General features: G+C 35.4%; 1 protein-coding gene across 2 annotated transcripts in view; it reads right to left on the minus strand.

Annotated features, from left to right (window-relative positions):
• The window catches only part of NBEAL1 (neurobeachin like 1), a 79697-nt gene that overhangs the window by 15526 nt on the left and 51666 nt on the right, over window positions 1-12505 (minus strand). For both annotated transcript variants that reach the window (XM_032189861.1, XM_032189862.1), the window contains exons 30-42: window positions 10564-10692; window positions 9661-9966; window positions 9400-9549; window positions 8371-8528; window positions 7633-7757; window positions 6478-6604; window positions 5371-5519; window positions 4385-4518; window positions 3422-3523; window positions 2049-2144; window positions 1817-1941; window positions 395-535; window positions 171-301 (exon numbers count right to left, since the gene is read on the minus strand). In XM_032189861.1, the coding sequence (XP_032045752.1) occupies window positions 171-301; window positions 395-535; window positions 1817-1941; window positions 2049-2144; window positions 3422-3523; window positions 4385-4518; window positions 5371-5519; window positions 6478-6604; window positions 7633-7757; window positions 8371-8528; window positions 9400-9549; window positions 9661-9966; window positions 10564-10692 (1873 nt within the window). The remainder of the gene's footprint in view (window positions 1-170; window positions 302-394; window positions 536-1816; window positions 1942-2048; window positions 2145-3421; window positions 3524-4384; window positions 4519-5370; window positions 5520-6477; window positions 6605-7632; window positions 7758-8370; window positions 8529-9399; window positions 9550-9660; window positions 9967-10563; window positions 10693-12505) is intronic.

The following is a 12505-nucleotide window of genomic DNA, read 5'->3' on the forward strand; positions in this document are numbered from 1 at the left end:
GGTGTCTCACTAAACAGTTTGAAGCCAGTGTGATGACTGAAGTAATTTACACAAATACATTATAAAACTTAAATAATGAGTGTTCCACGGCATTCATAACTGCTTGTATTTCTTTTCAGAAGAATACAAGAAGAGAGTTCTATGCAGAATATTCTGAGCAATCTATTTACCATTTTGATTCTCCAGGAACTCTGGGAAGTAGAAGAACTCTGGGATAAGTTCCTTGACATCATTGGGGTTATCCATGAGTGCCTGCCAGGTAGCAGGAATAGAGTGGAACTGTCGATCAGCACAGTCAAACCTGCGGGGGGTCAGAGAACTCAGATCAGGCCATTCATCCTCTTGGTAAAATAAGGAAGAAAATACAGGTGCTGTTTACATGCTCACAGTATACCTTCCACTTTGAAGTTGGATATGAAGTGTTGTGAAAGGTTCTACCCGAATGAGGTAATGCATAACACCAGCAGCATTTGAGTAATGTGTTCCATAGTGAAATTTGTCAATCATCCCAAGGGGATCCTCAAAATTCTCGTATCTGAAAAAAAAAAAAAAAAACAATAAAGAAAATATTTATAACCATAAATAGAATTGAGCACTACAGCTGGTATACACATGGATTGTACCTATTGGAGGAAAGGATTCAAAAGAAATGATCACAGGAATTTGTAAGATGAAAATACATCACGTTCTATTAAACATGAGAATTCAAATTCTGTCTCTGAGTCCCCAAGCAAAAGACTACAGAAAGACAGAAATGTACATGAGATGATGGATCACCCTTTTCATACTCATTCTTATACTCTTCCCTCGGCATTTGCTATCAGCCATCAGAAACTGGATAAAGGGCAAGACAAGCTTGATTTAGCATGACTGTACATAAGAGATAAAACAACCAAAAAAAAAAAAAAACAGAAACACATGAATAAGGCTGAATATTTATTACTGAAAAAGGACTTGAGAGAGTTTCCTGCAAGATTAAAAAAAAAACAAAAAACAAGCATGTGTGATTGTCTCAGGATGCAGAGAAGAGATTTATTTAACACTCATGCCTATTTTCCTTTTCTACTGGCAAACTCTCTACAGCACTGTGCCACCATCTGGCTGATATATTCTTTAAATCACAAGGCCAGAAAGAGAAATTACAGCTAAACATACTGCTAGGAGACTAGTTTCATTACAGTCAGGGATAGACCCTCATCATTCAAAGAAAATGCTCTGTGTTCAAAGTTTTCTGAAAAAAGATGGTTTTGCAAGCAGCCTGGCAAATGCAATCTGGTATGACAGCACTCACTCCTCACACTAGCAAAAAGGAAGGATAGCTACACTGATGTGTGGATGTAAGTACTTGTCACTCCTACCTACAGAGGAGTTGCTGGAAGTGACTGAGTTATATTTTATTTCAAAGATAATAATCTATGCTCAAAAAAAAGAAAGAACAGGAGGCACAGATCTAGGGATCAGTGCTACCTTTCAGCACAGACAGCTCAACTCATCAGTAGGATTTCACATTCCTCATCTTGAAACAGATATAGGACACAGTATGTCTCTTCAAACTGCTGGACCATTAAATTGAGCATCTCTACATACTGTTTCTCATCTCCACATCTGAGAAACAACAGTAAATTGTCCTTTCAGTGCTGTATAAGCTAACTAATCTGAATGCAGCAGGAACCAAGAATCAACAATCTTTGCAAAACCATCTGTGATGTTATAAAACTAGCTTTTAAAAATTTTAGTGTCAACACTTTATTTATTTACACATATTATTAGCCTCGAGTCTCAGAAAAGACAGAAATATAAGCTTTCAGATACATACTTCTCCTTCACAGCCTTAGCATTCTTCTCATTTACCACCCCTATGGGTTTGGACAGATCCCTAAAGACTGCTGGATTATTCAGGTCCAGTTCTTCTGAAGTATAATCTCGTAAAATCCAGGGGAACTGAAAAAAGTAAAGTCAAAGATCAAACAGATTAAAGATCCCTCTTTTAAAAACAGGAAAAGTGCACTCCCTCAGCTAAAACTAAAAAATTAATTTTTTTTAATTACCACAGGATATTGAGCAAGGTCATTGTAAGTTCGTCCTGCCATTGTGTTCAGCTGAATAAGGTAGTCGAAATTGGATATTTCTCTATTCACCCATTTCTGAAGGACAAAAAGAAAAAATAGATACCACGGAAGTCATTATATCAAAGCTACTACTACTGCAAAATACACGTCTTGTCAGTATTTATCTGCTAGGGGATAGTATTCACAAGTAAAAGGCACGAGTCTATAAATATGGTATGAATGTTCAAATTTCTCATAATTGATTTTATTTCCCCTTTGATTCAGTGATCGTACTGCATTTCACTGAAGCATTATATCTCATTGAAATGCATTGATTGTGTTGAAATTCACTGAAATTGTGTCTGTGATCAATACCAGTTCTGTTGTAAAATACAATGCAGCTGTCAATTAGCTGCCCCAGAATAAAAAAGTGGAAGCAACACAAAAGTGAAAGAAACAAAGAGAAAGAAGGTAAAACAGGTATTGAGAAAAAGGAGAACAGAAATTTGAAATCCATTAAAGTTTTAAGGTCAAAGCTTATTTATGAATTGTTCTCCCATTGATTAGCAGTACAGGAATTTGTAAATTTAGTATCCTTGCTCCTCTGTTCTATTATTGTATTTTAAACTAAAGAACAGACAGGGCTGTGTTCAGAAGGTCTCAAAATCTTTCTGTAGCATGATGGAGACGTTTCATTACAGAAAATGTTTTTCTCTACTTAGGTATGCAACATGATACCCCATGTCCCTGGGCAAGAAAAAAAAGTGAAGAAAAAGTGAAGTACTCCTAATATTCTTTATCTGTTCTGTAAAGCTCCCTCAGAGAAAACCATGATCATGTCATAAACAGATGGAAAATAAAAATATATTTAATCTATTTAGATAAATTATCTATGTTTAGGGTAATATAGACATTTTGACATTTTATTATTATACCAAAGTTACCAATTCCTTTAACACCATACTTCATACTCAATCTTCACACAGGCTTTGTTGAAAGCCTTATAATGAAGAGATAGCAGGGAACATTGTTTGCACGGGTACTGAGAGAAGTTCCAAAATGTACATTAAGAACCATGGACTAAAAACAGAAGAAAGTCTGCTGCATATTCTCCATTCTTGTTGGAACACTTGCTGTAATCACATCAGAGCTGAGCTCTATCCATTTACCATGGCATAAACTCACTGACTGCAAACACAAAACACAGCAATTCTAAAAATGTGCATGTTAAAGTTCAGATACTGGACTGAGGGTACGGAAGTTGGCAATTGCCATCTAAAATACTGAAAAAAACACTCAGAACTCTGGAACCTTCCAGGATTCCTTCAAGAAGCAGAGGAATGCCCTAGACTGTTTATGCTCAAGTCTCATACCTGCATCAAACCTGAAGCTTTAAAGAGTTCCTGTGGAGATCTCGTTCCAGAAATATTTGGAGAGCGCAGGGACAATATTCGACTGTATACTTTGTTTCTTACCTGTTTGAAAACAGCATAGAAATATTTGTTCTAGAAATTAAAGCTGACAATTAAACAATTGCTCTGTTAATTAAAATGTGAAGTAAATGGAACGCGGTTACACTTTTAAGCACTCCTGTCTCTTGCTGTATAAACCTTTGGTGTGTATAGATATAACAACCTTCAATTTCAGGATATAAAGGCAGTATACTTTATGAAGTAACTTCTTTTTTATTGATGCTACACCAAAAAAATTATTCCCATGGAACTCTTCTAGGAAGACTGCTGTTCAAATAAAATTACACCATACTGATATGTTCCCTACCAAACTACTACAATGATTTATTTATTTAAACAGCCATTTTACAGCAGCTATTCTTAAACTGACCTACTAGTACGTAAATCACCTTAAGTTCTGATAGTTCCACAATGGATCACTTAGAGTAATGCAGAGGAACACAAAGGTCACTAATCCTACGCTATGGAATACAGAAATACCAATGATTTCCAATGTTGTGGTAAAATAAAAGCTCTTTTACTTTGTAATTAATATACTCAGATTATTTTTTAAGATGCGTGGGCTTAAAGTTAGATTATTACTGATATAACTTTGGTTGAATAATAGTTCTGTATTATTAAGGAGAAAGAGACAGGAGAAAGTCTTGCTTTATTCATCCTTTCAGTTACTCAGTTTCTAGATGCCAGACTGAGGTTTTCAGAGACTGCAGTCTGATTTCCCATAATGACTGTATCTAGCAAATATTTTGTTATTAATGCTCTAGTATTATGAAAGACACCAGACTCACACTAGATACAATCAGTGAACTAAAATTTGACACTTGTGCTAATAACACAAATCAAGGAAATTTGGGACATGTGTACCTCCTTATTGAAGTTGAGGAAGTAGTTGGTTTGATCCATAAGGAAGATCTCCAAAGCCGACCTCCTCAGGTTGTACCGACGCAAATGTATCTCTCGAATTTGAGAAAGGTGACATTTGAAATCAAAACCAACCCCTAGGAAGAACGTTTTGATTACTGACTTGAAATATATCAAAAACTTTTCATATACACACAATGCAGTATTATTTTCAATCACCCTAGAAAGAGCAAATTTTATACATGGCTTAGTTAACCATTTTGCTAGAAAATATTCCTAGCTTCATTTTCTACTGAAAGATTGAGACAGCAGAAAATATCTAATGGGATGGAGAATGTCTTTGCATTCTGGTCGAAGACACTTTAAAAATGTATTGACAAAAACATAAACCAAAACCCCTTTCATTTCTTAGTTGGGCTCAAACAGAAGATTTTTGTAGATAGAATTTCCGAAAGGCCAGCTTTTTGATATATCGATTTCTTCTTTATTTATTTTTTATTTTTTTTTTTTACTTTACATCTATTGGTCAAATGTTTCAGTTCACTGTTTTCATACTTAGCCATGCATATTCCATTAAAGTTCGTGTTAATTTTTACATACTACTACTTCTTAATCATCACTTACTAGAACTTTTTAATCAATGTACAGGTGAAACATTTGTCATGTAGAACATAATTGCCATTTAAGAAACAACTTAGAGGAAATGACACATTTTGTTCATTAGCTAGACAGTCAGCACACAGGTTATTTATTTTTTTTTAATAAAGAAATGCTAAGAATATTGAATCAATTTAACAGGTCAGTATGTATAGTTCCAGATTTCTGATTCTGAAGTCATCAGCTGACCTCTGACCCCCAAGAGGAATATTAATTACAGATCCTCACCATTTATTTTCACAATTAGTTTGGCACTCATTCTCAAAAATCAAGTTTACTAAAAACAGAATGCTGAATTGCACTGTAAAGAAGGAACTATCGATCACACTTACCTTCCTCTTTTTCAAGGCTACCATCAAAGAAATAGATGTGCTGGGTAGTGATCTCCAGTCTGCCAGGTATCACATCAATTACCGTAATGAGTTCACAGTCTTCAGACAATATTAGCTTTTCTTTCTGACTCTGCTCATCCTTCTCATCCCTACAAAAATACCACTAAGTGTTATGGGGTTGGGTAGATAATATAATTGCTGAGGTACTTGGCAAGAGCACAGTTCAGAGAAGAATCAAATTTGAAGTGCATTACAAGTACATCATAAATGACTATATTAAGTTACTTTCATTAGCAGTCCTGAATGTTTCAGACTAGACTACTAGGTATTTTTTAGTCTTGTTCTTCAGGCTTGCTATTTCAGTCTGATGCTCAATGAACTTGACTCCCCTTGAAGTATCACTCCAAGTAAAAAAAAAAAAAAAAAAAAAAAAAAAAAAAAAAAAAAGCCATGTCTCTACCAGACTTCAAACTGCATACACACACAAGCATATGCACAACTTCATGCATCCAGTAACTGGAGTTACTGGAATGAAGCATTTGCCGTCTCCTTCTGCCTGACCATGAACACAAAAGAACATGAAGGAAGTGCAGCAGGCCTTCTTCCCTGAATGAGAATCAGGGTATTCTCCATTAAGGGCAGTTAGGCAAATATCCACATTATACAGCTGGTGCCACATAGAACAGCTCTAGCACCTGCAGGCAAGAGCTGGTTCCACTCTGGTCTATGGCTTTGCGGGGTAGACCATTTCTTGAGAGTTATAACCAAGGTACATGTACATCATAGAAAGCCTCAGCAACTCTGCGGCATCAGACGAACTGTGGACAGTGAATCACTGATGAATCCTCACAAGAATCTTCTCCGTAATCTGAGTACTCTGCACTCAGAACTTCTCTTCCTTGAGGTTCTTCATGTATTGCTGTTTACAACAAGAAATCCAATAGCAGCTTTCTAATGTTCACAATTATCAGAGCCCTGAACTGGACTGTTAAGAACAGGCAAAGAGGGAAGTTTTGCATGCTAATCAACTCCAGAATTTGCTTCCCATTCCTTCCCACTTCCGATGCACGGGAACAAATTTCATCTGTTCTGTGCCCCTGTACTTACATACTGGAACTGGCTGTTGTGTCTTCCTCTGGTAGTTCAAGTATATCATCTTCCAAGTCACTCACTTTCACTTGCTTTACCACTTCCAGAAGTAGAGACTCACTAGAGGGCTGTGTCTGGTGCACACCTATTGTAATAGATGCATCATCAGCTCAGATTTTTTTTTTTTGCTACAGCATTTTTGGAAAGTTAAACTACTGAGTGTATCTTCCACTGTTGAATATTGTTTTTATCTGAGTAACAAGTAATCAGATTTCTTAAATGAAGAAGTCTGTTAGGCAAGCAGAACATTTCAAAAATGCTCCTCCAATTACATTGAAATATATGTCAAATTAATTGGTAAAAGTACAGTTCAGAAAAGAATCAAATTTGAATGCCGAAGTGTATCATTACATATGTATATTTACATATGTCAATTATCTCTCTCCCTCCTCTATGAATTTCACCTAACTATAAGAAGAATACAGAAACACCTCAGAAAAACTTTAAACTCAACTGTAATGCGGACATTTCCAGTTAAATATTTTGTAGTGTTTTGTCAAACACTCTTACAGCATGCAGGCTTCATGGAAATACACTTTTTTTTTTTTTTTTTTTTTTTTGCTAACTTGGGTTTACAAGACTGAGATTTAAATGACTTTGTTTGTTTGTTTGTTTGCATCTTGATATCCAAGAACCCTAACTTAAAGAAAAGATTACACCATTACATCTTAAGAAAAGATTACAACACAGCTTTTGGGTACACTTCAAAAAAAAAAAAAAAGACAGTTCATACCTACACATTTTAATCAAATGTTTAAAGTTTTTAAAACAATACTGCCTACTTATTCTGATCTCATTGTTTATTTTTCTTGAAAAAATAAGACTACCCAAGAAAGGTATGCAACTGCTTATTTTAAAGCAAAGGAGTTCTTAATTATTTTTTCCTTCAGTAAAAATACACACTTGAATGAGCAAGAGGAAATGAAGTACTCTTTCCAAGGGAAAGATGCTGTTTCAGGTCAAAGCACCTCTCTTATGTTACACATTTTACTATAGGAAAAATAAAGACAAATCATGATTTAAGTACCTACAATATACTGATTCTTAAATACACAGATCTATCAGTGAAGACTGAGGAAACCGTGTAAGCTAGTAAATACAGTAGAATATTACCTAAATTATCTCTCAGGTCACTAGCATCCTGATGAGAGTTGAAATTGTAATTCTGCACTAGTTTTAGTCTCATACGTGAAAAATTTTCCACATTTGAAAGTTTCCAGTGGATAGGATGCTGTTTCCTGTGAAAACATGAATATCCACAAAAACAGTTAAAAGGTTAAAAAACAACTATGAATGAATTAATTACAAAAGAATACGTATTTAGAAAAATCCTGAAGTCACCCCCCCCATCAGTAGACTGCAAAGCACAGAAGCAGTAAACTGCATCTTAACTATAATTTGATATTGTGGCTTTTATCATCCTAAAGCATTTTGTAAGCAGTATTTAGTTTCTACTGAAACGCAGCAAATTGGTTACACTTTCTATTAATAACTATTAGAAGATAACAAAAAAAAATCTCTATCCAGAGCTCACCCAAAAGACAAGACAGGCAAACTGTAATCTTTTAAATTGAAATTAGCTCTATGTATAAAAATGGCAATTTTTTATTTGTCACTTGGCAAAAAAATCTAGCAACCAGGTAACAGCTCAACATTGTACTTCAAACTTACCTTGATAATTAAAATACAGAAAACATTATCAAGCATTAATTCAATATTAACTTTACATCTCAAGAATGGCTATCCAAGTCAATTTGACAAGGTTCTAACCATACGAAATAGTGAGTAAATCATTGAGAAAATTCCTTTCAAACGTCACATACAGTTTGATTCAAAGAACTTTGCTCTTACATTTCTGACCAAGGACCACGTTCAGAGAGCAAGTAAAGCTGGGCTGCTCTCCACTGTCTCAGAGTAGCTGTGTGTTGACTATTAAGTTGCTTTAGCATACTGTTGTACCGCAGATTTTCCTGTCGAGCCTTTCTGCTGAATGGTTCCACAAAATGCTCCTGAAAGACCATTAAAAATAAATCTAGCACTGAAGTAACAGTTTTGCAATTTGCAAGAATGCTTGCAAATGAAGAATGAGAAAAGAAGTTCAGCAATAGACATTTCTGAAAATTTAAGGTACTGCTTACAAGAGAAATTTTAAAAAGCTTAGTACTGGAAGAAATGGCACCAAACACTGACTTAAAGGCTTGAAGAGAGGGTTATCAATGCTGAATCCAAATGAAGGCAATTTTTCATGATCAGAAAAGTGGTCACTAGGCAAAATCCAATTATGGTAAATAGGCTTTTTCTTTAAATTCTGGTATTCCAGAATGTGATTCATACCGTATTCTACCTACAGTTACTAGAATAAAGAAAAGCTTACTACATGAATCTTAAGGCAACATAGGGAAAATAAGAGAAATGCAACTTAGCTATGACATTTGCTGTAGTTTAACGGTAAATTCTAGCACTTTAATGGATTCTGAACCTTATAAGGACAGGTCACTTCAGACAGTTTTTCCACACAGTAAGAACTGCTAACTGTTTTAAGTGTTTTCATTGAAGCAGGATTAAATTTGCACCACTAACTCATCTCATAACAGGGAAGAGGTTTTAATAGCTGAGCATAATTCTAGGTTGCTGTACTATGGAGGACGACCTAATGTCTTGGAGTAACTCTGCTTATAGATATGGCGCTTAAATATAAAGAACAGAACTAAAAAGCATATACTAGAAGTATATATAGTCAAACTGCCCATAAAATCTTCAGCAAAACAACCAACATCCTTGCAGTAACTTGAATTTGGTCATCTTGGAATTCAATTTCTCCATTGTTTATGATGTGAATCCTGAGATGCAAGTTGCTCTTAGAAGAGTTCAAAACCTTACCTGAAATTTAAGCTTGCTTTCTCCTCTCTCCCGATCTCGTTTATGCATGTTCACCATAAACGCTTCATAACAATCTTTCCAATAAAGTGCCATCTGCTCATGACCATGTCTGAATGAATTCTCTTCATACTGCTTCATATTTGGAATAATCTGTTTCCACCAAAACAAAACAGAAAGCGCAACATGATTTCTGAATATGAATTCCTCTGCTGCAGTGTCCAAAAAGAGGAGAAGATGCTACAAAAAGAATCTACTACTTACATATTTATCAATGTACACTTGCCACTCATCAGAGCGGCAGTATTCTTGAAAGTCCTCAAAGAAAGAGGGGCTGCCATTGGTAGGAGGCAAAGAAGGGAGATGCAGATTCATGAAGAGAAGTTCATAAATTTTGGATACCAGCGTCCGAACAAGGGGAATCAAAAATGAATATGTTTCTGTTTTCTCTTCTATTGATCTACTCAAGATGCTCTCCAGCTTCCCCAAGAGGTAGCACGCTTCAGGTTGGCTCTCTATTACTTTAGTCTGAAGAAGGGTGTTTAGTTTGGCTGCTGCCATAGCACAGACCTACACAGGAAAAACAATGAAAAATGAATGCAATTCTCAAAATACTAATTTTGAGCACTTATCTTTTAGCACAGGAGACTGTACATATTCTTGTTGTATCTCAGACAGCCTGAGGGCACACATACATTGTATACAGGCACTGATCACTTATTTATCCTGTGATGACCAAACCCAAGTCACTTAGCTGCATTAAGACAATCACATACCTAAACTAACAGTCCTGGCTTTTCTGATGGGTTCATTATTTCAGACTCAGGTTTTTGTGCACTTATTCTATCTAAACGTGAAACTACTCAGCGTATTTTACTGTAAAGATGAAAAGTCACAATTCGGATTGCCGTCTTACTGCTACTAGCACTTACATTGCCCCATCTTCAAACAGCCTGCCCTCTATCTTGTTCACATACTCAGGATGTGCACATTGACAGGACTGCAGAGTAAGCTTGCAAAAGGCAAGACCTGATAAAATATTTGCATATACAAGGATGAAAGACTGCTATCAGTCTACTCAATGGCATAAGCAGATCCCCCAAAACCATAACAGTTACACCAAATGAGCACTTTAAACATTGCCATTTGCAGGAATTTGCAACAAACCTGTAAGTTGTCTTGTGCAATGAATCCAAGGAGTAACTGGACTTGCACCTGTGAAAGCCAGGTTGCTTCTGGGCCAGCAGAATACCAGACTGACAGGCTATCCATGAGAGTCACTAACTCCTCCAAGAGCTATCATAAAAGCAGAAGATTGGCAAGTAAAACAAGTCAGAAATCATCAGCAAATACTCCAGCTGGAGTTATAGTAATTTCAAAGAAATGAAGAATTCACACTTCGAACTTACTCAAAACCATAAAATCCCAGAAGACTGCAGCTACACCAGTCATTTGAAAAAATTCATGACTATAAAATATGGCTAGCCTAGTATGTTAACTCAAGTACCTCCCCAGTAAGGCCAAAAACAGCATAAACATGCCTGTCTTCTTCCTGTAACTTAACTGCAGGAAATGCCAATTCTTTAAAAATGTTACAGATTCCAGGAACAGGATTATTGGTACGCATGCCTTTTTAGTTGCAGTATTACAGGTATCATACCAACTTGCAATTTATGGTTCAGTATTTATAGGTTTTTATTTCTTTCTTTTGTTTTGCCTTATGCGATGTAAATGTAATACTAACATAGTTTACCAGCAACAGTAATATGTATGGTATACTGAGAAAGAAAGCAAGGCTTCTTTCATGAATATCTGATTTAGTATAATGCTTGAAGCTTCATAGGTATCAGTATCTTAAATAAGTTAGGAAACACTCCTTTCTGTCAGTAGATTAGGCGACGTCCAAACTTTATTATTAAAAGAAGCTATTCCTAAGGTAAGTGACACATTTTACCATCTAGACATGTTTGTTCAGAACAAATATACCTTGATGAATTCCCTAATAAATTACTCAAATATTTGTTATTCCGTTCTATTCTGTTAAGGCCCAAACTCATGTGAAGGCTTCTGTGCTTGGCTGAAAGCTCTTATCTTAAAATATTACAGTGCTATTACAGGCACAGTGGAAGATAATTTATGAGAGCACTATTATTTTCAATTCAGAGTTGGCAATAAGCACAAATCCTATTGCTCCAAAGTTCAGAACTCATTCCTAATCAGATTTCACAAAGCTAAGTCACAACTAAAAGCAAAACCTTCACCTAGAGCAGACTTTCTAAAAACAAACAAACAAATGTAAGCTTTGTGATTAAGCTGTGTTTGTTTCTAAGCATGCATCATGAAAAATAGCTTAGCAATTACTCTGTTGTGATGACTCTTAACATTACACTTTTAGAAACAAGTAAACAGTAGCTTTTTATTTTTTTTCTCTTTTTTTTTTTTTTTTTTTTTAGGGATTTATTATGACATAATTTAGGCTTCCATACAATACTTCTCTTGCCTTCAGCCTCAAAAAATAGAAAAGCAATTACACTGCTCAGAAAGTAAAAGAAAAAAAAACATTGCTTCTAATATTAAAAAATAAGGCAAACTACGTATCTCTAAAATTTACATCAAGAAGTCAGGAAACAGAGCAGGAAGACAAAGTTTCTTTATCTTATTACTTCCTGTGTTTGCTAGTCATTTACTTCCTCAGAATTCATATTTCTGACTCCCAAGGTATGTAAAATTAACCTATTTACAAATATATGCACAAAAGCATGGTAAAACTCCAATATGGGTAAAAACCTAGCAGTGATATTCCTCACATTGCAATTGCAATCAAGGTTTTGGCTAGTGTTTTATTCAGGATGCATACACTGAGTCATACGTTCTGATAAGAGGTACCAAATTTTCTTAGGCTGCAACTGACATTGTTATATTAGCTCCTATCAGATCTTTGCTAGTCTGAAAAGACTTAGATTTTCAATAAAGAGTACCACTATAGACCTATTTAACTTGCAACAATAACGTTATATATACTATGGGGAATGTTGTTTTCTCATTAAGGGACAATCTAATTCATTTCAATATGAGCCCTCACTCCCTAATATCTAGTTTAAAAATACAA

The sequence above is a fragment of the Aythya fuligula genome, chromosome 6, assembly GCF_009819795.1.
Source record: "Aythya fuligula isolate bAytFul2 chromosome 6, bAytFul2.pri, whole genome shotgun sequence".
NCBI classification, from domain to species: Eukaryota; Metazoa; Chordata; class Aves; order Anseriformes; family Anatidae; genus Aythya; species Aythya fuligula.